Source organism: Meles meles, chromosome 8 (genome assembly GCF_922984935.1).
Source record: "Meles meles chromosome 8, mMelMel3.1 paternal haplotype, whole genome shotgun sequence".
Lineage (NCBI taxonomy): Eukaryota > Metazoa > Chordata > Mammalia > Carnivora > Mustelidae > Meles > Meles meles.
This window is the reverse complement of record NC_060073.1, coordinates 70,848,411-70,873,740: the sequence shown is the minus strand read 5'-3', so window position 1 is coordinate 70,873,740 and position 25,330 is coordinate 70,848,411. Positions and strand designations below refer to the sequence as shown.

Sequence of the window (25,330 nt, the reverse complement as noted above, 5' to 3'; positions counted from 1 at the left end):
GTTTGTTTGTTCATTCATTCGTCGGTTATTTACTGAACAGTACTGTGTGCCAGAGAAAGTACCAAGAACAAAGGTGAATACTACACAGTTTCCTTACTTTAAAGGAAAGACAGACTCAGAAATATATAAACTCAAAATAGTACAGTGCATGGCATAGATAAACACAGAAATCTTTAAAGACTTAAGAGAGGGGGCGCCTGGGTGGCTCAGTGAATTAAAGCCTCTGCCTTCAGCTCAGGTCATGATCTCAGGGTCCTGGGATCGAGCAGGGAGCCTGCTTTCCCCTCTCTCTCTGCTTACTGCTCTGCCTACTTGTGACTTCTCTCTCTGTCAAATAAATAAATTTAAAAAAAAAGAGGGAAAAATAATCTATTAAAAAAAAAAAAAGACTTAAGAGAGGACTGAATTACCCAGAGAAATGGAGTTGTGATCATTTAATATTTTCTGTAGCACATGCCTTCTGAGTCTTATCTTGGATAATAGGTAGAAGTGGGCCAGGCAAAGGGGTGGTTGAAAGTTTCTGGTAGAGAAAGCAGCATGAGCCAAGGCCATGAGACAAGTCATGGTGTCAGCTGTGCAGGAAAGAGCCAGCAGCTCAGCTGATTACTACGGGGGGGGGGGGGGGGGGTGGGTAAAAGTGCAAAACTGGAAATGAAGAGGATAAGGGTAAGAGCTAGAGAGTGAATGTGTTTTGCAAATGGCAAAGTTTTGAATGCCCTCTCCAAAAATATTGATATTGTCAGGAGAAAGCATTTGTATACTTCCCAGCCTGTGCCTACCTCTTTCTCTACCCCCTTACGCAGGAAATGATTACCTCCAAGGGGCCAACTCTAGTAAGACCAGTATACTCCAACTGATGTTCATGGAACTAGACCCAAATTACAATGAGGATACTCATCTTCCCATTCTTTCCTTCCAAAACCCCTAGATCGTAGAGAAACTGCCTTGTAAGTCACCTAAATGCTGTCCTGACAATGTAGTTGATGTTACAGTGAAAACATATTGATTACCAGATGCCCAATATCACCGCCTTTTCTGCTCTTCCTTGGATTCCGTGAAGGGAGAAATCATCTGGTCTTGTTCCCTGTAGCCTTACCCGTAGTAGCTACTCAGCCATACCGATAGAGTCATCTGGTGTCAGTAGGTACTTAAAGCCAAGAATAGGTTCACTTGCACTCATGGTAAATATTTATCTCATCCAGTTCATTTTGCTATCTTAATTCAAGCCTTCCTGTCTATGTCTTGGACCTGGCATACCCTTTCTCACCTCAGGGATTTTACATGTGTTCTTCCTTTGACTGGAATATTCTGTCCACCTCCCCATTCTCATCCTGACCCTCTTAAGAGTAACTAACTGCTTTTCACCTTCTGGAAAAGTCCCTATGCTTCCTTCTTCCGTCGGCCACTCCTACACTCTGTACTTTCTCTTCTTGTGCCGCATCAACTGACATATTCCCTGCTGTATTTCCCAGAACTTGGTCCAGTGCCAGGCACAGTGCTGATGTGTAACAAATATTAAATAAGTTTATGATTGCATGACTGCTACTGAGTAATATCTCTGTTCGGTGAACATTGCATTTTTTTCAAAGAAAAGCAGAATTAGAGACATGTCAGAAGTATAAAGGCATGGGATTTTAGTTGTTATGGTTGAATTATTAATTTCAACTTTTCAACATAAATGTACAATTGTGAAATCAGCCTTCTGGAATTTTTATTATTCAGTCAATAAAAATTGCTAAATGTTACCATACATTTGTAGTGATAGAACTGTCAAGTTATAGCTGATCTTATCTTGACACTGAACTTTTCTGACAGTGTCTTAATTAATTTTTCTGGATTAGCTACTAAATTCTTAATCTTCATTTCTTTTTATCCAACAGAATTAATCAAGTAGTTGTAAATTTAGTAAGCTATCTTGGTTGTAGTGAAATTAAATATCCAGTGATAGAGGACTGGTTAAATAAATGATAGGATATGACCTTGATGAAATATTTTTTAGTCTTTTTAAAGACAGAAATCACAAGTAGGCAGAGAGGCAGGCAGAGAGAGAGAGAGGAGGAAGCAGGCTCCCTGCCGAGCAGAGAGCCCGATGCGGGGCTCGATCCCAGGACCCTGGGATCATGACCTGAGCCGAAGGCAGAGGCTTTAACCCACTGAGCCACCCAGGCGCCCCTTTAGTCTTTTTAAATGGATAATTATAAACACTACCTAGTTGTATGGATATGGCTTAAATAAAATGTGATTTAGAAGAAACATCAAAACATAATATGGAAACATAATGTAGTCAGGGAGATATAAATTAAAGAAAAATATGTAAATAATAAATATGTTAAGTAAGATGGCTTGTGAATTTGGGGAAGACTTTTAATTATGTCTTATATACAGATTTCAGAAGGTTGTATGTACATTGGATATCAATTACTGTAATCTGCATGAGTAAGTATGAAAGCTTTATTAGAATATAAACTATCAAATTTATATGCTGCAGTGGTAATACATTCCTTGTCAATATCTATTGCAAATTAAAATCTGTTTATTACTAAAAAATATTTCACATCTATTATAACTCTAGAAGGGAGACCTGCCTTCTGAAGCCAAAGCTTCTTGTTATATAGGAACACATTTATTTGATGCATAACAGTACTGGAAATAAAATTAAAACAGCCAAATTTCACTACTCTACCAAATCAATTTTCATGAAACTGGTTTCCTTCCATTTCTTTTTCCTACCTATGTATAATTTCTACAATTGACACTAATATTTTTGTCTTTTTGTATATAACACAATTTATAAGCTTTATTTACTACTTTGTAAGGATCATTTTAATTGCTGTATAAAAGAAACTTTTCTTAAAAGCAAAAATTTAAGGCCCTTTGAATAAGCAAAAATGTAAGGCCTCTTCAATTCTTGCAATGCAGAGACAAACTTGAGTGTTTTCCCTGACCTTCCTTTGTCTGCTGACAGTGCAGTTTATAGCTTTGCATGGAAGACTGTTAGCTTTGCGTGGAAGACTGTTATCACCTGATTTCCATTTGAGTAGTAAGATGATAACACGGAGTGCAAGAGGAACTAGGTTTAGGTGACAGCAGTATCATTAAATGTCTACTTATTGTTTCTCCAGGGGAATTCTGGCCTGGGATTCAGTATTGCTGGAGGGACAGATAATCCCCACATTGGAGATGACCCTGGCATATTTATTACGAAGATTATACCGGGTGGTGCTGCTGCAGAGGATGGCAGACTCAGGTAAAGCTCTGAAACCTAAGAATTATTTGGAAGGTAAATCTGCCACGTCAATGAGACATGTTTATACCTTCGGAGAATAATAATTTTACAAAGCTCTGTACTTGAAAGAAATGACTATCAAAGCAAGCTTTCTGTAATGACTTCACAGATTTCTTCTTACTTAACTAAAATTCAGCTAGTATTTAATTTGTGTTTGCTGATGGGCTCCATGTTCAACATTTAGCCTGGCTCTGTAAGGAGGGTACGCAGATAAATTTTTGTTCCTTGTGGCCTTCATTCTGGCTGGAAGGAAGAATACCCAGAGCTGGTGAGCAAATGATAAAATGTATCAAAAAACTATACTGTAAGTAGAATTAGCAAATAAGGCAATGGTATACATACTGTGGATATCCATAGACCCGGCGACCATTTATAAGGGCTCTCTCCAGGAGTTTGAACAGAGTCTAAAAACTATTCCACAGGAAGATTCTATTCTGGGTCTTAAAAAATAATTAAGTTTTCATGAACCCCATAAATCTGAACAAGAACATGGAGGGAGAAAGGACCAAGTTATCCCAACAAGGAGAGAAACCAACTTCACCTGGATGAGGACCATATGCGAGGTTAAGTACGTAGACAGAGCTCAGCATAGAGTGGAAGCCACTAGACCCAGGGCCCCACTCTTGAAAGAACTGAAGATTGTTTGGGGAAACTAAGGGTTACACACATGAGACAATTAGTAAATAATAGAAAATTCTCTCAGAGATCAAAGCACCCACTACAAGTCATAGTAGATTGGAACAATTAGAAGAGATTTCCCTGGGGAGAAAAACATGTCCCAGTGTTCTTTAGGCCTATCACTATACTGTAAATCCCCTCAGGCCATGGAGTTATATATAGAAGCGAATCAGTAAATTCTGGCTGAGTGAATGAGTTTCTGAAGTAATTAATTAATTAATGGAGATGAAGTAGGAGGGTAAATTAATGAGTTAGAGGAGAAAGGGTTGCACAAGCAGAGTCCTTTAGGTAAGACTAACTGGCTTGCGTGGAGCCACAGTGGGGACTGTGAATTAAGTATCACAAATGCAAGCTTTGTAGCCTGTCCTCAGTCTGATTTTTCTTTTTTCTTTTTTTTTTCATTAAACATAAGTAAACTAGTTTATTGGTTTTCTTACAAAGCAATCAAGGACACTTTTGTTCCCCAGCTACTGTTCTGATACAGTGATTCCTTAGGACAGCTTGTGCAAGAGAAGCCCAGATTTTTTTTTTTCCAGATTTTTTTGCATCTCCCATCAACATGAAAAACAGGAGGGACACTCCCACAGGAAATCCCTGCTTTTCGACAATAGAATTTTCAAACTGAATTGATGAGATTAATTTCTGAGTGAGGAAATATCCGTGCTACAAGAGTGAACAATTTGAAACAGACACTGTGTAATTCTTGAGTCATAGTGGGGACTGGGTTTGCTAATATTGAACGCTGGAGAAGAACCATTTAGAAAATTTAGAAACAGAATGGTTGGAAGACGGCTCTGAAATTGATGTTCCACAATGGATCTCCACAGGTCACACCACTCTGCCTAAAAGCAGGGGAACTTCCCTCTCTTAGCTGAATTCTGGCTCCACGTTTGGGATAGAATAGCTTTTATGTTAAACATGGTTGCCCTACCTATAGTTAAGAATGAAAAGCCACCATACTGCCATTGTTTGCTTGCAAATCTAGGAGGCAGTCTCATGCTTGTGGAGGTAAAAGGAAGCTCTTCTAGAAGCATCATTCAGTAGTTGGAAAGAGAATAATCATAATGCTAGCTAAAACTTATTGAGCTTTTTTTTTAAAAAAGAAGATTTTATTTATTTATTTGACAGAGAGATCACAAGTAGGCAGAGAGGCAGGCTGAGAGAGAGGGGGAAGCAGGCTCCCTGCTGGGCAGAGAGCCAGATGTGGGGCTCAATCCCAGGACCTTGGGATCATGACCTGAGCCAAAGGCAGCCGCTTAACCAACTGAGTCACTCAGGCGGCCAAAAACTTATTGACCTTTTTACACCTATGGGACATTGGTTAAAATAGATAGAAATAGAGATTTACATAAACACATACAGTCTTCTAGATACAACATCCAATGAGGTTGTATCTGTCCAATGAGCAGGAACTGAGTCCTACCACAACCACATGAGTTTCGAAGAAGAGCGCAACCTCCAGATAGATAAGACTGTTGCTCAGCTAACATCTGGATTTTAGCCTCTAAGAACCTAAGCAGAGATTCTAGCCACACTGCACCAGACTTCTGACCTATGAAAACAGTGAGCTAATAAATGGGTGTTATTGTAAGCTGCTAAATTGGTGGTAATTTTCTAAGGAGCAATAGAACTCTAGCACACACCTCATTCTAGGAATTCCACGTTCATTGTAAAAAGCCTTCCTGCATGAGGTCCGTCATATATAAAGTGACTGTGCTGGCTTAAGACACAAATGAAATGAGAGATGGTTCTTTCCCGGATGAGATTAGACTCCAGAGTGAGCTCAGGTCTCAGGAGTTGCCCCAGATAAGAGATGTAAGAGAAAGAACATACTCTTTGGAGTCAGGGGACCCGGATTTCTAGCTGTGTGGCCTTGGGATTCTTTTTAAGAATAGAAGTTTGACTTGTAGCCTCTTTTTTTTTTTTTTTAGACTTTATTTATTTATTTGACAGAGAGAGACCACAAGTAGGCAGAGAGGCAGGCAGAGAGAGAGAGAGAGAGAGAGAGGGAAGCGGGCTCCCTGCCAAGCAGAGAGCCCGATGTAGGACTCGATCCCAGGACCCTGAGATCATGACCTGAACTGAAGGCAGGAGGTAACCAAAGGCAGCAGCTTAACCCACTGAGCCACCCAGGTGCCCCAACCTTGGGACTCTTTTTAAGCTCTCTGTGCTCCAGTTCCCTCACTGGTTAAATTGGAGATAGGAGCATAGATCTCGGGAAGCTATGGTAAGGACTAAATGAAATGGTAAGCCTGAAAGAACTATATGGAATTCTAAGCCCTCCCCACAGCTCATTCTGCCAAGCCAGCCATGTAACGGCATGTGAAACTTGAGCCACAAGTCTGTGACAGCCAGGAAGTGACCCAGGGGTAGAATTCTAAAATAACCCCCAGTAACCACACCCTTTATGGTCTATTTCCTGTGAGTGTGGGAAGAACCTGTGAGTATGAGGAGCTATCACTTTCCTGATAATATTGCTTTATATGGCAGAAGCGATTTCACAAATGTAATTTAAGTCCCTAATCCATTGACTTGGAGTTAATCAGAAGACAGATTGTATTGTGTCAGCCTGGTCTAATCCAGTGAGTACTTTAAAACCCAAGAGATTGTCCTGCTGGCCGGGACAGAGCAAACTTCCATGTTGGGAGAGGCTCTACGGAGGAGGCCCTGTGGCAGGTACCTGAAGGCAACTTCTGGCTGCTGAGAGTGGCTCCCTGCCTATGGCTAGTGAGATATGGAAGATTGCAGTGATAAAGCTAAATTCTGGCAAAAGCCACCTGAGCCTGGAAAAGGACCCCATGCTTCTGAAAGGAAGCTGAAAAACCAAGCAAACAAACAAAGTAAACCTTGACACCCTGCTTGCAGTCTTGTGGGACCCAGACTGAAGACGCTGTACTTAGACTCTGAACACACTACAACTCTGAGATGAAAATTGTATGTTGTTTAGAACTTTAAGATTTGTGGTAGTTTATCACTCAACTATAGAAAATGAATGTGATCACTGTGGAATTCTGATTCAGAAACTCCCTCCTGGCTGGGTCCATTGCAAGCCTCTGCCAGGGGGACCACACTCTAAATCTCGGAAACACTGAGCAGGCCTCACTGGTTGTCCCAGGCTCTTCACACACCTGGAGGCAAGAGGCAAAAAGCACAATGAAAAAGGATGGCAGGGGAGAAATCAGTGCCCCGAGGGGAGAGAGAGCAGCAATCTGTTTAATCTGATGGCTAGTGATGCATGTCTAAGCTAGAGTGAGAGAAAGCGCCAGAACTATAGAGAAAATGGGGAATGAAGGCTAAGTTAAGAGGCAGTGCAAGAAAGCACGTAATGGTTTAGATTAATTTCTCTGGACAGTGACCTTTTTCCTATGCAACCTCTTTTTAAATATAACTTATTGTGTATATGTGTTTGGGGATATGATAGTTGTCCTTTATGGGGTATGTATAAAATGCAGAGGAGTAGACAAAAATTAAACAAACTACACCACAGTTATTTTTACACTACTCAGAGTCAATCACTATTAACATGTTTTGTGCATTTATTTCTGGGCTTTTGTTGCTATTTTTTAAAATTCTGTTTAGATCATGCTCTCTACATTTAGCATTAACTTAACTTCTCATAACCATATTAGATAAAACTTTCCCTAGATAATTTTTTTAAATCCTCTACAAGTATTTTGTTGTTAAATAATGTATTTACCACTTACATTGTTAAGAGTTTATTTTCAGTTTCTCAGCATTTTAAATAACTGGCAATCTTTTAGAAGACATTGTTGACCCTGATTTTCATAATTTCCTTAGAATACTTATCTGGTAGTCAAATTTTAGGACCAAAAGGTAAGAACACATTGAAGAGGTTTTGTTTTTTTTTTTTTAAGATTTTATTTATTTATTTGATAGACAGAGATCACAAGTAGGCCGAGAGGCAGTCAGAGAGAGAGAAGGAAGCAGGCTCCCCGCAGAGCAGAGAGCCTGATGTGGGGCTCGATCCCAAGACCCTGGGATCATGACTTGAGCTGAAGGCAGAGGCTTTAACCCACTGAGCCACCCAGGCACCCCCACGTTAAAGAATTTTGATACATACTGCTAACTTTCTTTCCAGAAAGATTGTACTAAATTTTACTTCTACCAGCAATGTTGGAGAAGTCTTATTTTATGATATGCTCTCAGAATCTCATGCACTTACACATATATAATTTGGGGCTGTTTACCAAGGTAAACAATGGTGTATTTCCTTGCTTTACTTTGCATTTGTTTGACAGTTAACAATAAGATTGAACTTTTCAAAAATGTTACAATTTATTTGTATTTTTTCTTTTGGAAGTAGTCATTAAAATTTGATAACATTACTTATCTTTAAAGTAAGAACGTTTTAGAAAGAACATTAGGTATTCTTCCAGAACAAAAGATACATCTCCATGCTTTGAGGAGTGATTTTTATTTCTACTTTTGTTTCTGAACCATAAAAATGCCCTTTGTGTGGCTTCAAGTCCCTGGATTGCTGCGGACCAATATTGATCCGTCATCCTGGGGAAGAACTATCACATGACAGTCTCCATTTGGCGATGCAGCAATGACATTTTACACAACAGTGCATTTATTAAACCCATCCACAGCACAAAAGCAGCATGCAGTAGCAGGCAAAAAAGATGGCTGCTTGCCAGTTTCCTGACAAGTGACACAATTTAATCTCTCAGCCCTCAGCACAATCATTTCTATTCCTAGACAAGATGAAAGGAAAAAAAAAAAGTTTTCTTTAAATCCATTGCTTCATTTGTTCCTTCCATGTCTCTTTATGGGTAAGGCTGGCTTTGTCCTTATAAAATCCAAGATAGCATACATGTTGATTTTAAGCAAGAATAATATTGATCACACTGAGGTTTGAGAATATTGACCAAAGTTGAGAGGTCAAGGATCAATGTTTCAAGAATACGACTCCTATGTATAAATCACAGCATTGTCCTTTTGGCTGTCATTTGGCAACTCACTCTCTGATTTTATTCATTAATTCATATCCATTAACTCACTAGTGATTTTAATACAAGAAAATAAGAAGAGAGGGAAGAGAAGAAAAGTAGCAAGGGGAAAAAAAATAAAGAAGAAAAAAATTGATCATTAGGAGCTAAAGACAACATGTACCTTGGAAATGGAGAAGACAAACCCAAATTTAATATTTGAAGGGCAAATTAAAAGCACCAGGCTGAGGAGAAAGAGCAACTTCCAAACATCACTTCCAAGACCAACTTTCAGATTGTTTAAGGAAATAGAAGATTTTAAGTAAGTAAAACTGCATAAAAGATTGCTAAATTTTTAGATTACCTGTCCACATTGAACTTTCGTGAGTTGGGATGATTGCAAATTAAAGCCTTATGAGTCACCCAAGTCCAACCTATCAATTACATCATCATCCAACTGATTATTGCACAAAATGACTATGATGATGGTCTATTTTTCAAAGACAGAGACTCTCAGTGTCTTCAAAACCAAATGAACTTTTCTGTAATTATTGTTTTGAGGGTAAAGCAGGACATAAATCCAACTGTTACCCTGAACAGCATCTTTATAAGAAGCAAGACATCATTATTTAATACAAATGATACCAAAGCCCACCTTGGAAAGAAATATGGTGGGAGGTCTTCTCAGTGGACTCATTCTTATGGATCATTTCCTTTCATGTCTGCCTACAAGAATGTAAAGGACTGAGATGGAACAGCCCTGTGTCCTTTGATTTTTCTCTATCAATATTATCAGCCCTGAATATGTCGACAATCTGTTAGACCAGAAAAAAATCACTTGGCAGTTAGTTCCATGGTGACTGGTAGTGATGAGTCTTCAATAATTTAGAACTACACAAGAACATTTCTAAACAAGAAGAATAATTTTAGCTACAAAACTGGTAGAATACCAGGTACCCATGTATAGTCTTTTATATCTGAAAAGGCATCTCCAACAATTTTCCTAATTTGATCAAGTGTTATATAATTTAATAAGAGAAATCCTTCAGTTAGTTAAACAAAATAGCCTTATGGCAAACATACCCCCCAACCCTTTTTCTAACAAATTGTGCCAAGACTTCGAAATATCTGCATGCAAAAGAATTAAGTTGGGCCTCTACCTCATACTACACACAAAAGCTAACTCTATGTCAATCACAGGAGTAAATCTTCATCAGTAACCTTGAGCTAGGTGGTGGTTTCTTAATATAACAACAAGAACAACAAAAGAAAAAAACAGATAAGTTGGACTTCATCAATTTTTAAAACTTTTGTTCTTCAAAGAACATCATCAAGAAAATTAAAAACAACCCACAGAATGGCAAAAATACATGCAGTAATACATTTGATAAGGAACTTGTAACCAGAATCTACAAAGAAATTTTATAAATCAAAAATAAAAAGACAAATAATCTAACTTAAAAATTAGGAAAAATTTTTGTGTTAGTTTCCTATTTCTAGAGTAACATATTATCATAAACTTAGTGCCTTAAAATAACAGAAATGTGTTATCTTATAGTGCTGGAGGTCAGCTATCCAAAATCAGACTCACTAAAATAGACTGAAGATGTTGCTCAGAGGCTCCAGAGGATAATTAAAGAATCCATTTTCTTGTCTTTCCCCAGCTTCTTGAGGCCACCTGAATTCCATGGCTTGTAACCCTTCCCTTCAACTTCAGAAAGCATAAGTCCAATCTTTGCTTTTGTTATCACATGTCTTTTCTCCCTGTAGCTCTTCTGCCTCCTTCTTCTAAGGACTCTTGTGATCATATTTGACTCACCCAGATAATCCAGGATAATCTCCCTGCCTCAAGATCCATAGCTTCATCATATCTGTAGAGTTTCTTTGATCCGTAACATGTATATTCACAAGTCAAATATTGGGTCTTGAACATTTTTATGGGGGAGAGAGAAGGATTATTTAGCCTCCCACAAATCTGAATAGATATGACTTTAAAGAAGATATACAAATGGCAAATGAGTGCATAAAAAGATGTTTGATATTATTCATTAGGGAAGTACAAATCAAAACTAGTGAGATACTAGCTTACACCCAGTGGGATGGCTATAATCAAGAAGACAGACAATAACACATGTTAGCTGGGATATGGAGAAATCAGAAGCCCCATGCAGTGCTGGTGAGAAGGCAAAGTGGTGCAACCACTATGGAAAACAGTCTGTCAGTTCCTCAAAAGTTGACAATTGCCATGTGAATGGCAATTCTACTCCAAGGTATGTACCTGAAGAGAATTGAAACTTACATCTGCACAAAAACATTACTTCTAATAGCCATAAAATATAAACAACTCAAATATCTATTAACAGATGAATGAATAGATAAATTTGGTATATCCATACAGTGGAATATTGTTCTGCCATGAAAAAAGATGAAAAACTGATGCATGCCACAGCATAGATGAAACTTGAAAACACTGTTCAATGTGAAGAAAGCCAGATACCAAAGGCACATACTGTACAATTTTTATTTCTATGAAATGTCCAAAATAGAGAAATTCATATAGGTAGAAAGAAGATTAGTGGTTGCCAGGGGCTGATAATGAGTATGGGATTTCTTTGGGACAAGATGGAAATGTTCTAAAATTAGATAGTGCTAATGATTGTACAACTCCACGACTATACTAAAAATCAGTAGATTATATTCTTTAAAAAGCCAAACTTTAAAATATGAGAATTGTATCTCAATAAAGCTGTTATTTAAAATATCCAGTCAGTCTTTTCTGGGATTAAATATTTATCATTTACAAATATGAATATTTTTCCTTCCAGTTTTAGAAAACTCACGACTTCTTCACATTGCTGCTACCAAATTACAGAAGTAATCCATTTGAAGTTCTGCAATTTAGGAAAGTTCTTTTGGGAAAGAATCTATTCACCAAAGAGAGAGGACCTATGGTTTGGGCTCCATGCCTGTACACGTCTAAGTAATCTTTAAAGTAGGAAATTATCACACCATGCTCCTATTTCCTAGAAAAATTAACAGATATTTGACCTTGTGTCCCAGGTACTAAAACATTAACACTTTAGAAAACTTATGTGACAAAGTTTTTATTTTCAAAAGCCACAAACAAATCACTAAGTGTTTTAAAATTTAGGACGATTAATTCAGACAAGAGTTTTATAAAGTTCAGTTATCCAAACATGCTTTAAGCAGAAAGGAACATACTTATCCTGGCAAAGGAACAAAGGGATTAGTAAGACATAGATGAGATGGTTCATATCCCTTTAGACTGGTTTCATGGGATTCTAAATTTTCTGATTTGATTCTAGCCCCTGCTTTGTGTGTAGAGAGCAATTTCTGGCATTGTTTGTACATCTAGACTCAAACTCTCAGGTCAGACTGAAAGTTAACAAGATGCACTGCCCTAGTGAAGGACAGAGACACACCTGGGGGTCTCCGCCACTAACTAGCTCAGAGGCCTTGAGAATGTTACACAACCTTCTTGATCTTAGCATTTTTCTCCCTAAAATGAGTATGATAGAAGGTCTTTGGAAATTTTCTGTTTCAAAGTCAAATTGTTATTATTTGACTTTTGTTGACTGAGACATCCAGAATGCCATTAGAATGGTCAGAAAAATCAACCCTTTGTTTTGATTAGATCTGTAGCTCTGAGAAGATGCAATCTTCATTATATTCCTCAAGCAAAGAGCTGATCATGACACTAAATGCTGATAAGGTATTTGTTATTATTTATTCTTGGTAGTCTCCCAAGAAGGCATGTTGTCTTTCTAATATTCTGAAACTATATTTGATATTGATTTTAGCAAATAACTATTTGGGATCTAGACCAAAATAGAACAGTTTGGGGAGGGGGACAAAGCACTCAAACTAACTCCTCATTTCTAGTTCAATAGTTATTTTCAAGAATGCTTTTTCTGAACAGTCACAAGTTACATTACTTAGAAAGACCTAATAATGTGGTAAGCTTTGTGCAAGCTCAAGTCATTACAAATTGGCTTAACAGTTAGATGCCAAAATCATCAAAATGTTGGAATTATTGAATATTCATTCAGCTCCTACTCAGGGAAGGGAATGGTAAAAGTAACAGTAAAATGAAGACTTATATATCATCTTCTGTGTGAAGTTTCTCCATGCTATGAGATCCATGCCAGGCAATCTTTACTGACAAGCTATCCCTCTATCCTCCCAAACCCTCCACCCACCCACCTCTGCACATTGCATTTTAGTTTCCCAGAGGAAGCTGAAACTGAAAAAGCAGGTGAGATTTTAGAATGTTAGACTCAGAGTTCTACACCAGGATAGGCACAGGGAGAGCAGGCCCCTGCTCGCAGCCCCTCATCAGCCTTTGCTCTTCCTGCTCCCAGCTCCCTGCTGCACCATGGGGAGGGTGGGGACATGCCCAGGACACTGTCGTGTCATGACACATCCAAGCTTCATCCACACCCTCTGCAAAAAGTCATTCTTTTACCACTTTTGAGTCTAAGGTTGTGCACAAAGCCTGCACCATTAACCCTTTGGAACTTGAACTTGGGAGAGTGGTTTACACATCCAGCAAAGTCAGGGAATTCCAGAATACGTCTGTTGTGGAAGAGGGGGAGTCCACCCTAAGTGGTCATTCTCCCTAGGCATTATTGACTCCCTATAAGGTGATCATTAGTGAACATTAATCCCTTAAAAGTTACTTGGCAGGCACAATAAGAGAAATGTATTCATTGACTTTTGGGGTCCAGTAAAAACAAAATAAATAGTTATTAGTTAATAAATAGTTAATAAATGTATGTTATTGGTAGAGTTACTGGCTTATTGGGTTTCTCATATTAAATTTCACAGTATTAACTTTTGCCTCCATTCTAATTTATAGAGCGTAAGGTTTGCTTTGTCTTCTTTTTAAAAAGATTTTATTTATTTATTTGACAGAGAAAGAGAGCACACAAGCAGGGAAAGCTGCAGAAGGGAGAGGGAGAAGCTGAGCAGGGAGGCCAATGTGGGGGTCCAGTGTAGGGCTCGATCCCAAGACCCTGGGATCATGTCCTGGGCCAAAGGCGGACTTTAACCAACTGAGCCATGAGGGCCCCAGTTTTGCTTTGTCTTAATGGTAACACATGTACTTGCTTTAAATGACTGAGTTATTTTCTTGACAACTATATCTGAAGAGAAAAAACATGGGAATCTCTAAGCCAGCTTAAAATGCCACCATTCTGTATTCTGAAATCTTACGGTACTTATTCAATATTCTATCTCCTATAACATCTAACAATGTTCTTTACCCATAATAGACACTTGGGACTGATAAGAGCTGCTATTTCTCAAGCTTATTACATTAACTTACGAAGGCTCAAGGAGGCTAAGTTACAAGTGGCTGAGCCAAAATTCTAACACTGTCTGTTTAATTCCACAATCGATGTTCTTCTTACCATAGCACATGACTGCAATTATCTGCAGATCAAAAACTGAACACATATTTAAATATCTGGGAACACAGAGCCATGCCAACATCCCATGTGATAGTGTGAAAAGTTGAAAGTTCAAACCCACCTAAGTGACACTCAAATTCTTTAAGCTCTTCAGGAATTGACTGGCTTAGATTGGAGGTCTCATCACAATACAACTCTATATGAAAGGAACATGAAAAGATTAAATAATTTTGTTTTTGAACATAATGCAGTTCTCTGATTAGAAAATAATGCACATTCATTGTAGAAAATTTGGGAAATATAGACATTTAGAAAATAAGTTAGAATCATGCATAATCCCATCATCAAAAAGATGTGTTTATTATATTCCTTCATATTTGGTGCATGTTTTTATATAGTTGAATTTTTTATCCTGCCTTTTTCATTCAATATCATAATACAGGCATTTTCTTACATGAAAATATACTTTGCAAACATTAGTTTAAATTGCTTCATAGTTTCATATCATAATGGTGTAACATTAACTTTTACCCTATTTTGGATATTTAAATTTTTTATTACATTGTAATGAACATCTTTGTGGAAGGAAGTTAAAAATCTCACAGATAGGGACTCCTGGGCGGCTCAGTGGGTTAAGCCTCTGCCTTTGACTCAGGTCGTAATCTCAGGGTCCTGGGATGGAGCCCCACATCGGGCTCCCTACTCAGCAGGGAGCCTGCTTCCCCCTCCCCCTCTGTCTGCCTCTCTGCCTACTTGTGATCTCTCTCTGTGTCAAATAAATTAAAAAAAAATCTTTAAAAATCTCACAAATATTAGAGGAAATCAGGTTAAATGTTCCTGGATGGAGGGGCACCTGGGTGGCTCAGTGGGTTAAGCCTCTGCCTTTGGCGGGGGTCATGATCTCAGGGTCCTGGGATCGAGCCCCACATCAGGCTTTCTGCTCAGTGGGAAGCCTGCTTCCCCCTCTCTCTGCCTGCCTCTCTGCCTGCTTGTGATCTCTGTCTGTCAAATAAATAAATAAAATCTTAAAAAAAAAAATGTTCCTGGATCGAGTACTTACCACACACTGGGTTTGAAATGTCTGCAGACTGGCTCTAGTACTCCTTATGACATTTGTTTTGTTTTGTTATGTTGTTTGTTTTTTAATCATAGACCAGAAGTTTTCTTTTGCATTATAGCTGAATGAATTAGCAACAATAGTTTTTACTGAGTAACACCAAGCTTCTGAAGAATGTTAGCATCCAGGACAGTATCCATATAATACACTGAGCTAAGACAATTTACAAGTCAACCTCAGGCAAGTGACCTAGAATTAGTCAGTAAACACCCAGGATTTGGGCCCAAATCATTTTGAGTTATGCAAGTTAGTCTGGTATTTAGCACACAGACATCAGGGGCATGATTTAAAATCTACAATACCCTATTACTAATTAAAATGCTGGTATTATTTCCCTTCTACTCCTCCCTCATTAACTCCTTTAAATATTATAGTCTAATTTAGTAGTAAATTACTAAAGAGAACAACAGGACCATTAGGGGGAGGGAAAAAAAAAGCAATTCTTCCTTTCAGAAAACAATGACTTAAAGAAGGAACTATTATCTGGTTCCTTTGTTTATGACTGTACTAAAACACAAATAAACTCTAATATTCATTATCTCAGACATGCGTTATTGTCAAAATACATATATTTTAGAGCTTCATTTAAAGATACTGTCTTGACTAATATACTGCACGGGGCATGAGAGTACCAGAGCTGCTTTATTGCCAACTCATCTCTGCATTCCTGTGTCTCTGGCATTCAGTTAGGGGCATGGAACATATATATCTGAGTTTAAAAAGATGTGGGCAGAACGATTTTTGCATGAATGTGGGGAATGGGAGGGGGTGGCCTCAGGATTTCAGTGTAGTGGGGTGAGAGATCTTGAGTGGGCTTATACCTCCGTCATCAACTCCGGTGGCAGTCCCTGAAGTTGGGAAATTGAGTGAAGTGACAAATATAAGGGGTAAAGCACAACTTGTGACCCGCTTGTCCTATAAGCATTTCCTGAGTATTCTGCGATGTATCAGACAGTTGGGGCCGGGACAGAGCAGGAAACAAGAAAAGCAGGATGTGTGCTGTCAGTCCTCTCTCACAGGGGACACAGAGTGGAAGCGAGGGCTATGACAGGAAAGTGCATGAGCCGTTCTATGACCTGACCTAGCCTGGGGTATATCCAAGGAAACCTTGCAGAGGGGAGGTGTGTAAGCTGAGACAGACAAGGTGAGTGCTAGCCGAGAGAAAAGGGGTGGAGGAGTCTCTGGGCAGAGAGAGTATGTCCAAAGCCTTAAGGCAAGTAGGGGCCAGTCCACTGAGCTGGGGAGTGAGGGTGGACAGGCCCGAGATGAAAAGAAAGAGTTACACATGAGAAAGCATACTATGGTGCCATAGTAATTTTTTCTTATCCTTTGAAAAGCATCACGAAACGTTGAATGTTTCGATGAAAGAATGGCTGGACTGATTTGTTACCTATAACGATCACTCTGATTGCTGTGGGAGTCTGCCTTGGCTAACAAGAACACACGCAGGGAGAGCAGCTCGGGGAACTACTGCATCATTCAGGTGATGAATGATTGGAGTTTGGACCGAGATGCTGACAAAAAGACTGAGAGAAGTGGACAGTTCTGATATAAACTGAAGGCGTAAACTGGGAAAGGCTTAACGACTAACTGGAGGTGGATGTGAGAAGAAGTTGTATTTCTTCAGATAAAGCGACAGTGCCTTCTCCGTCCTGGGCCCCATTTCATGTGCTAGGTGTACAACAGCCTTCACTTCATGATTACCATCCAGTAGAATTATTGGAGTGATTTTGAGGTGGGAACATGAGAATTGGTAAAGACTGGCAGAGGAGCAATGCTGGAAGATAAGTTTAATAATTCTTTTTTGAACAAAATTAGGTTTAAGATGCCTGGGAGGAATTTCCAGTGGATATATCACGCAGGCAGTCGAACATAGAGTTTGGGAACTCTGAGAGATCTGGCTAGAAGCGTAACTGTGAACCATTGAAGTCAAGGAAATTTAGAGACTTCCTTGAAAATGTATAGGATAACAAGAAATACCCCTTCAAGAAGTAGCCTGCCATTTCGCGTGGGTTCTTTTTGCCACTTTTCCACTTATGGTGGTGGTTGTCCTATTTTACAAAAGAAAGGTATTATATCCTACCTATCCCAAATCCCACTATGGCTCTATTTGCTATTTAGTACTAGTTTACTACTAATTTAACAGTATTAATTTACTTCTAGATGTAAAGGAATAATATGAAATAGTGTGGCTCAGATGAGGAAGTCAATGACTTTAATCATTGAAGTTAATGATTAATTAATGGGTAATTAATTCTTTAAGTCATGTGGTTTCTCATTCTTTGCTCTTAATGAAATTGTAAAGGAATTATAATCTGACAGATTATTAAAATAGTTTTAATGGTAGATTATAGGATTTGAGGCATTTTACTTAGAAGGAATTCAAAGTTCTCTTTCTATCCCCATCTACTTGTTTTTGTGATCAAGTTTTCTCAGCACTTAGATTTGTAGAAATGAAAAATAGAAATTCTGAATCTTGTTTTATATTAGCCTTAATTTATATTTATTAATGGTTTTGAAACACGAGGTAATTTTAAAATGCTTCACTTACTCCACCAAGGAATGAATCCCTAATATGATTGCATTTTTATTGTTTTTAGATAAGCATCTGCCTTCTGCTCGAGTAATGATCCCAGGGTCCTGGGATCGAGGCCCACATCAGGCTTCCTGCTAAGTGGCAAGCCTGCTTCTCCCTTTCCCACTCTACCTGCTTGTGCTCCACCCCCCAATCTCTCTCTCTCTGTCAAACTCATAAATAAATAAATCTTTAAAAAATAATTATAATAACTCAGTCAAAATAATTTTTTGACATTTAGAGGATTATATCACAGGAAATTTTTTAAAAATCATAGGATTTATATTTGTATATGCATTTTTATTTTATATAAGCATGTTAGGGTGATCTGTATAAGATGTTCGAACATAGAATATATCGGGGTGAATGAAAGTGAAATGAAAGCATAAGTTCAAGGGTAAAAAAAGAAAAGAAAATTTCCAACTCCTCCAAAAGTTCTTATTAATTTATATTTTAAATTGGTGGTCATGAATTTCAAATTGATATATATTTACATTCCACTATATAAATTTGAAACGATGATGTAACCATTGAAAATAAATTTATAATTCACAATAAACCAGAAATTAAATCCTTTGCTATTATTTAAATTTACAATGAAAAAATTACATGTCAACTTAAAACATACAAAAGAGCATAGTTTTGTTTTTCCTTTTGTTTTCTAAGTATAAAGATCAATAGATTGAAAGAGAACTAAAATGAGGAGGTGAAAAGGGGTGATCAGAGTGGTAGGGAGATGGGCAGGAGGGTCAGGCAGGAGAAGAACATTTCAAGGAAGTGGTAGGCAACTGGCTTCAAGATTGTCATAAGATAACTAAGATCAGGACTAAAGAAACTGTGTTAGATTTGGCCCAAACCAGATTTGTGAATTTAGTAGGAACACTTTCTGTATTTTTCTTGTTAGGGGCATTGTGAGGAGACAAGATTAAATGGGGTAAAGAAAGAATGGGAAGGAAGAAATAGAGAATATATGTAATTAACTCATTTGATAAATTTGATTTGTAAAGAGGAAAGAGGACAGTAGCCAAGAGGTCATGTCAGATTAATGGAAAGATTTTCAAAAGGTAAGAGATACCAGAACATGTTTGAATATTCCAGGACTGGGCTAAGTAGAGAAATGGGATTTAAGGATATAGGATATAAAGAGATTACGTGATCAGGTAAGGTCTTTTAAAAAATGTGAACTGATGGACGTTTGGTGTCAGAAGGCACTTCCTCCACTGCAATAGGAAGAGAGAAGAGGACATGGACTTATATGTAGTTAAGCATGTAAATCTGGCATAATCAACGGAGGGATTTCTCATCAGATAGTTTTTCTCTCTTGGAAGTATGAAGAAAACTTATGTGCTGGAAGTGGCAAAAGAAAAAAAAAAAAACAGGTTCAGAGATTATCATTGCAGTACAAGGAACAGCCCACTGACCAGGTGTTTGAGATGATGAATTTAAATGACTCCTGTCACCTGCTGATTTTCTCCAGCACTTCAGTTATTCAGAGCTCTGGAAGAGGCAATGGAGGACATGGAGAGTTGTGCTCAATCAGGATTAGGGTTTTGGCAGACAGTTGTAATAGAAGAACCAAGTGGCAGCAGCATAAACAGGAGTGATAAATGGCAAAGAAATAAGACCAGCAGCCCTAAGATGAATGTGTAATTTTTATTTCCATTTTTTTAACTCTTTTATAAGATTTATTTATTTATTTTAGAGATAGAGAGCACAAGCAGAAAGGACAGAGGAAAAGGGAGAGAGAATCCCTAGCATACTCCACGCTGAGCATGGAGCCTGACAAGGAGCTTGATCTCACCACCCGGAGATCATGAGTGGAACAGAAACCAAGAGCTGAACACTTAACTGACTGCATCACTCAGAGGCCCCTTTATTTCCATCTTTTATCTGCTGTGTGAATTTGAGTCAGTTACTTAACTTGTCTAAGTCTTAGGTTTTTCCACTTTAAGTTGTAGAATTACCTACATGGCATATTTCCAGACTTCGAGAATAAAATAGATATAACGTTGTTGAAATGTTTTATGAACACTGTTTCTGGAGGTTACTACATTTGTTGTCATAGGAGTCCCATGAAATGTGTATATCTCTTTTGGATCTCTTTCTGGTCTCCTTTAGAAAGGTCCCTCAATAATGGGTCCGTGATTAAAGGATCGAGACTGATACAAAGCGAAGGTCAAGTAAAGCTTTATTTCACGCCAAGCATGGAGACTCAAACTGACCCACCAGGGCCGCCTATTACAAAGAGGCGACCCCTCCCTGCCTTACAAACTAACTTTTATAGAGCAAAGGTCATGTGGTTGGGCCTGGCTATACACAGGTGGCCAATGAGATTGTAACACACAGAAAGCTGCACAGTCATGCTAGGTGACACATGGTTGGGCAATTGAATTACAATTTACCCTATAGTAGCTATTTGAACTAGCCTATCACCTTAGTCAGAATTGGCGCCCAAAAGGTGGGGCCCACACTCCTTGGTAGCTAGGGAGACAGTATGCACGCTCTACTGATTGAATGTCTCCACCTGACCCAACTCATCCCTGCATTTGGGCTGTTGTCTCCACATGACCTGACCCGCCCTTGTATTTGGGCTTTGTTACCTGGGACTGGTTTCCGGACTTGCTTTTAAGTAAGTTCCCCTGGGGGGGGGGGGGGGCAGGGTCAGTTTAAGTTATACTGCATAAACAAAATCACTGTTTAACAGATGGAATCGCTCTGGCTAAATAGGCCCTTACACTTTATCTTCTGGAAGCTTCTCTTCTCTGCTACCCTGGTACCTATGGTCTCCTCTAATAAATTCTTCCATGAAATTACCCCTCATTGTTCCCCTGCTCTTCCTACCTCTAAAATAAAGTCCCATTGTCTACATGGAGAGGCATGTGTAATGACAGACAACAATGGACTTACTAGTATTTTAAAAGAGAAAAGTATGAATTCAAATGAAACCCATTTACTGAAAGAGAGAAGATGTCTGCAGCAAAGGATCCTATTTGGTGCCCATAATCCTTCTGGCTACCATCCTCAGGCTTCTAAGTTTTGCCTCCATAGCTGAGAACAAGTGTAAGGACTAAGTATACCATTTGCAAACATACCAATTCAACCATTAAGTCAGTGAGTGCTCGTTTTGGTTCTATAGAATCATAGAATAGTACCAGTTTCAAAATGTGTCATGAGTTTTCATCACAACAATAATTTGAATTTATTTTATGAAATGTGATTTAGCCTCAGAAGAGATGAGGGGAATGGGTATTATGAAATCACATAAACAATAACAGCTGATTATTGTAACTTAGAAAAGGTCAAAAACAGCATCACTAATCATCTACCCTCAAAAATTACTACCTCTAAGCAATTTAGCATTATCTGCTGGATAGGAAATTGCTCACAGCCAGTACTAAATAACTCTGATAATTATGGGTTTAAATTTAAGAAGGGCTTTGAACTAGAGCTATCAGAATTCAAATCTGGATAGCAAGATTGTATATACTTTGTTGTTGACAAACTCAATCCAAGTTAGGTAGACCTACTATTTATGCATCCATCCCTTCATTCATTAATCTATTTGTGATTCAACTGTTTATTGAGTGACTGCTATGAACTTGGCACTGTCCTAGGCATTAAGAATAAGATGGTCAACAAGACGAGGTTTCTGTTCTAAGGAACTTACATTTTTGTCTGTTGGGCAGGAAATAAATAAATACATAAAATATCACAAGTGAGAACTGCTATGAAAAGAATGAGGCAGAGTGATGTAGGATGAATTCCTGCTGGCTACTTTCAGTTGGGTGCTCAAGGTAGGCTTCCTGAAGGAGATGACACTTAAGGTAAGATCTTACTGACAAAAAGGAGCTAGCCAAGCCAAAATAAGGGAAAGACTTTCAAAGCTGAAGGAATACTAAGATGAAGTACCCTAGGGCAGAGGTGAGCTAGGCACCTACTAGAAAAAAGTAGGGCCATTGTGGTTAGAATAAAGGGGACAAGGGGGAGGGAGGTAGAAGATGAGAGCATAGGAAGAAGTGGGAGCCAGGAATGACATAGAAGACTGGTAAAGGGTTTGGATTTTATTTTACATGATATAGGAAGAGGTTGGAGGACTTCAGGAAACAGTGAGTAGCACCATCCAATTCACATTTAAAAATCAGGTACTCTTGTTTGTGTGTAGGGAATGTGTTCTAAAGAACAGAACAGGAGTAGGAAGAGTGAGCCAGCACATCCAGGTAGAAGCGTGGTAACTTGGATGGGATGGTGGTAGTGGAGGTGGAGGGAAATGGATGAGTTGGGATCTATTTTGCAAGATTGATCTTGTTGATAGATTAGAGACACAGGGCGAGGGAAGTAGAGGGAACCAGGAAAATTGAGTGGATGGTGGGGCCCACTGTGAGAACTGGGCCAGCCACTGACAATAAAAAAATAGAGACAAGATATCTTAATTCATAGAGCTTACATTCTAGTGGGGGAAAATCTAATAGATAAGAGAATAAATGGGGGCGCCTGGGTGGTTCAGTCAGTTGAGTGTCCAACTCTTGATTTTGGCACAGGTCATGAGGGTCATGAGATGGAGCCCTGTGTCTGGTGCTTAATATTCTTTACTTTTCCCTCTGCCCCTCCTCCCCACTGTGTATGCAAACTCTCTCTCTGTCAAGAAAGAAATTTAAATAAATGAATTTAGACAGTTATCTTATTTGTTATTGAACTATACATATGCTGAGAATTGCTTCCCTGTAACAACCAATGAATTTACTCACCATGAAATTTAATGTTTACAATTTTAAGAGTCTTCAAAGATTCCAACAATTTCCTCTTAAATATTTTATACATCTTATAGACTGCTGAAATCACTTACCATCAGATAATATATATTTGCTCTGTATAAGTAGAAGTGTACAGAATATCAGCTGGTTCATAAGTTAGAGTACACGTGCCATGGGGGAGCATCAAGAGACACCTCATATATTCCTGGTAAGTGAAGAACAGTTCAAAGTAAGCGGCAAGATTGCAAGCAGTTTGCCACATCGTATATACTTGAATTCTCACTGAATTCTCTTTTTATGGAAATTAAGCTCCAAAAATTATGACAATCACGAGAAAAATAAATGAAAACTTGAAATTAAAACATCAACTCTGAAGTTTGGAAGATGTACTTAAGCTAGAGCTATTCTTTTTTTTTTTTTTTAAGATTTTATTTATTTATTTGACAGACAGAGTTCACAAGTAGGCAGAGGCAGGCAGAGAGAAAGGGAAGCAGGCTCCCTGCTGAGCAGACAGCCCGATGATGCGATGATGCGGGGCTCGATCCCAGGACCTTGAGATCATGACCTGAGCCAAAGGCAGAGGCTTTAACCCACTGAGCCACCCGGGTGCCCTAAGCTAGAGCTATTCTTATGTTAAGTGACACGGGCTGCTGTCCTTATGATGTAATTAGGGTCTTCTTGTCAATCTCCTCCTCTCCACCCCCATGTCAGGGGCCATCTGTACCTTTCTCATTCACCACTGTAACCTTGTGCCCACACAGTACCTGGCACTATGTAACAGATGCTCAGTAAATGTTGGTTGAACGTACATCTTTGTGTGTATCAGATATATTACATTTCTCAACTAATATTTGAGATTTTATCATTGTGATTACTTGCTCTTTTTATTTGTTTAGACCTTGACCTCTTCCCGGAATTCTTTTCTTCTTTTTTCCAGTGCAAACAGAGTTGTGAATAATAGCTTGTTTCTTCCAGTGATTACATTTGAGTTGATTCTATTTATAGAAGAGAAACAAGATGACATAAGACATAGCATCCTCATGGGACAAGGTCACTGAAGAGGATGAGGAACCATGGATACTGGCAGCAAAGATGTCATTGACTAACTTCCCTACTTTTAAAATTCATTCATTTATTAATCAAACATATATTCACTGCCTGCTGTGCCAGGCATGATACTAGACACTGAAGATACAAAAAATTAATTTAAGATAGAATTTCTCTCGTGTGACTCATGATTTATAGGCAGAGAAAGAAGTTTAAACAAAACATTTCCTCTTTTTCCTTACCTCCCTTACTAGATATCCATCAGCATATCTAGTAGGTTCGAATTAGCCCTCTCCTCATCGCTTCCCTTCTATCTAATTGCTTCTGCCATTGGTTTAACCCAAGCCAACAAATCTTTTATCAGATTACACAATAGCCTCTAACAACAATCCTTGCTTTCTTCTACCCTAACTCCACCTCCGAAATCTAAGCAAGTCTCCCTATCTCCATATCCTACCTAGAGAGATTATTATTCCTTTTTTTTTTTTCTAAAACACTATTCTAGCTAAGCACTATAATGGCTTTCTACTGCCTGTAGGTTCAACTCCGATTCAGGCCTTACAAGGCCTGGAAGACTTGGTCTGTGGTCCTCACTTCACCGGCGCTAAGCTATCCCAGGAACACTTCTCTCTCTATTCATCTGGCCAACTTCTTTTTGTTACCCTGTATCCTATATTGCTCTCGCCATAGCACTTAAAATACTGAAATTTAGTGGTTTGTTTTTCTATCTTCCCTGTTGAATCATAAAGCTACTTCAGAATTGGCATTAGTCTTAAAGGATGGGTAAGTTTCTTAGACGAATGTAGAGGCTGGAGGTGGTTATCCAGGCAGAGAGACGGTCCTAGACTATGAACTTGAATGATGTTTGAAGAAACTGTTAATGACGTAGCAAGAGACAGGGCTGAGGAGGTGAATCACAACCAGATTGTGGAAAGACCTGTTTATTGTGTGAAGGTCTGTGAACTTTATCCAAAAAGGATTCAGTTTATGTTCCACAGAGCCCCATGAATAGGCCCTGCCCTATAGAAATCCTTTATGTCAATTAGAAAAAGATACCCACTTCAGCAGACCCAGGTCAGCACCAGGGCATTTGGCTTGGAGAGAGGGATTGCCTTGGATTTCTTTCGGTACTCGCTAGCTCAGTCATATGCCGTGCTCTCTTTCTGGATCCCTTGGAGCCCTCTGAGAAGTCACAAATGAGGGCCTTCCACCAAGCTGCACTGTGACACCATTACCTCCCCGATGCAGAAATTACAGAAACTCTGCTTTTGTTTTATACAATTATACACTATATGGCTTCTGAGAAAGATTTCATTTGAAGAAAGAGCTTCTTGGATATTTCAAAATCCTTGAAAATCTGTAGGCAGTGGAGAGCAATTAAAAGACTATTAAATAGAAGAATAAAGCAATCAGGTGTGTTTTAATAATACCATCCTGGCAATAAACTGAAAATGAATTATAGAGAGCAAAGCTGACATGAAGACTGGCAAGA

The 25,330-nt window shown here is 38.7% G+C and overlaps 1 protein-coding gene across 13 annotated transcripts in view; it reads left to right on the top strand.

Moving 5' to 3' along the window:
- Positions 1-25,330, top strand: part of DLG2 (discs large MAGUK scaffold protein 2) — a 1,573,258-nt gene that overhangs the window by 986,544 nt on the left and 561,384 nt on the right. For all 13 annotated transcript variants that reach the window (XM_046015622.1, XM_046015636.1, XM_046015625.1 and 10 more), the window contains one exon: positions 3,123-3,247. In XM_046015622.1, coding sequence (XP_045871578.1) covers positions 3,123-3,247 — 125 coding nt within the window. The remainder of the gene's footprint in view (positions 1-3,122; positions 3,248-25,330) is intronic.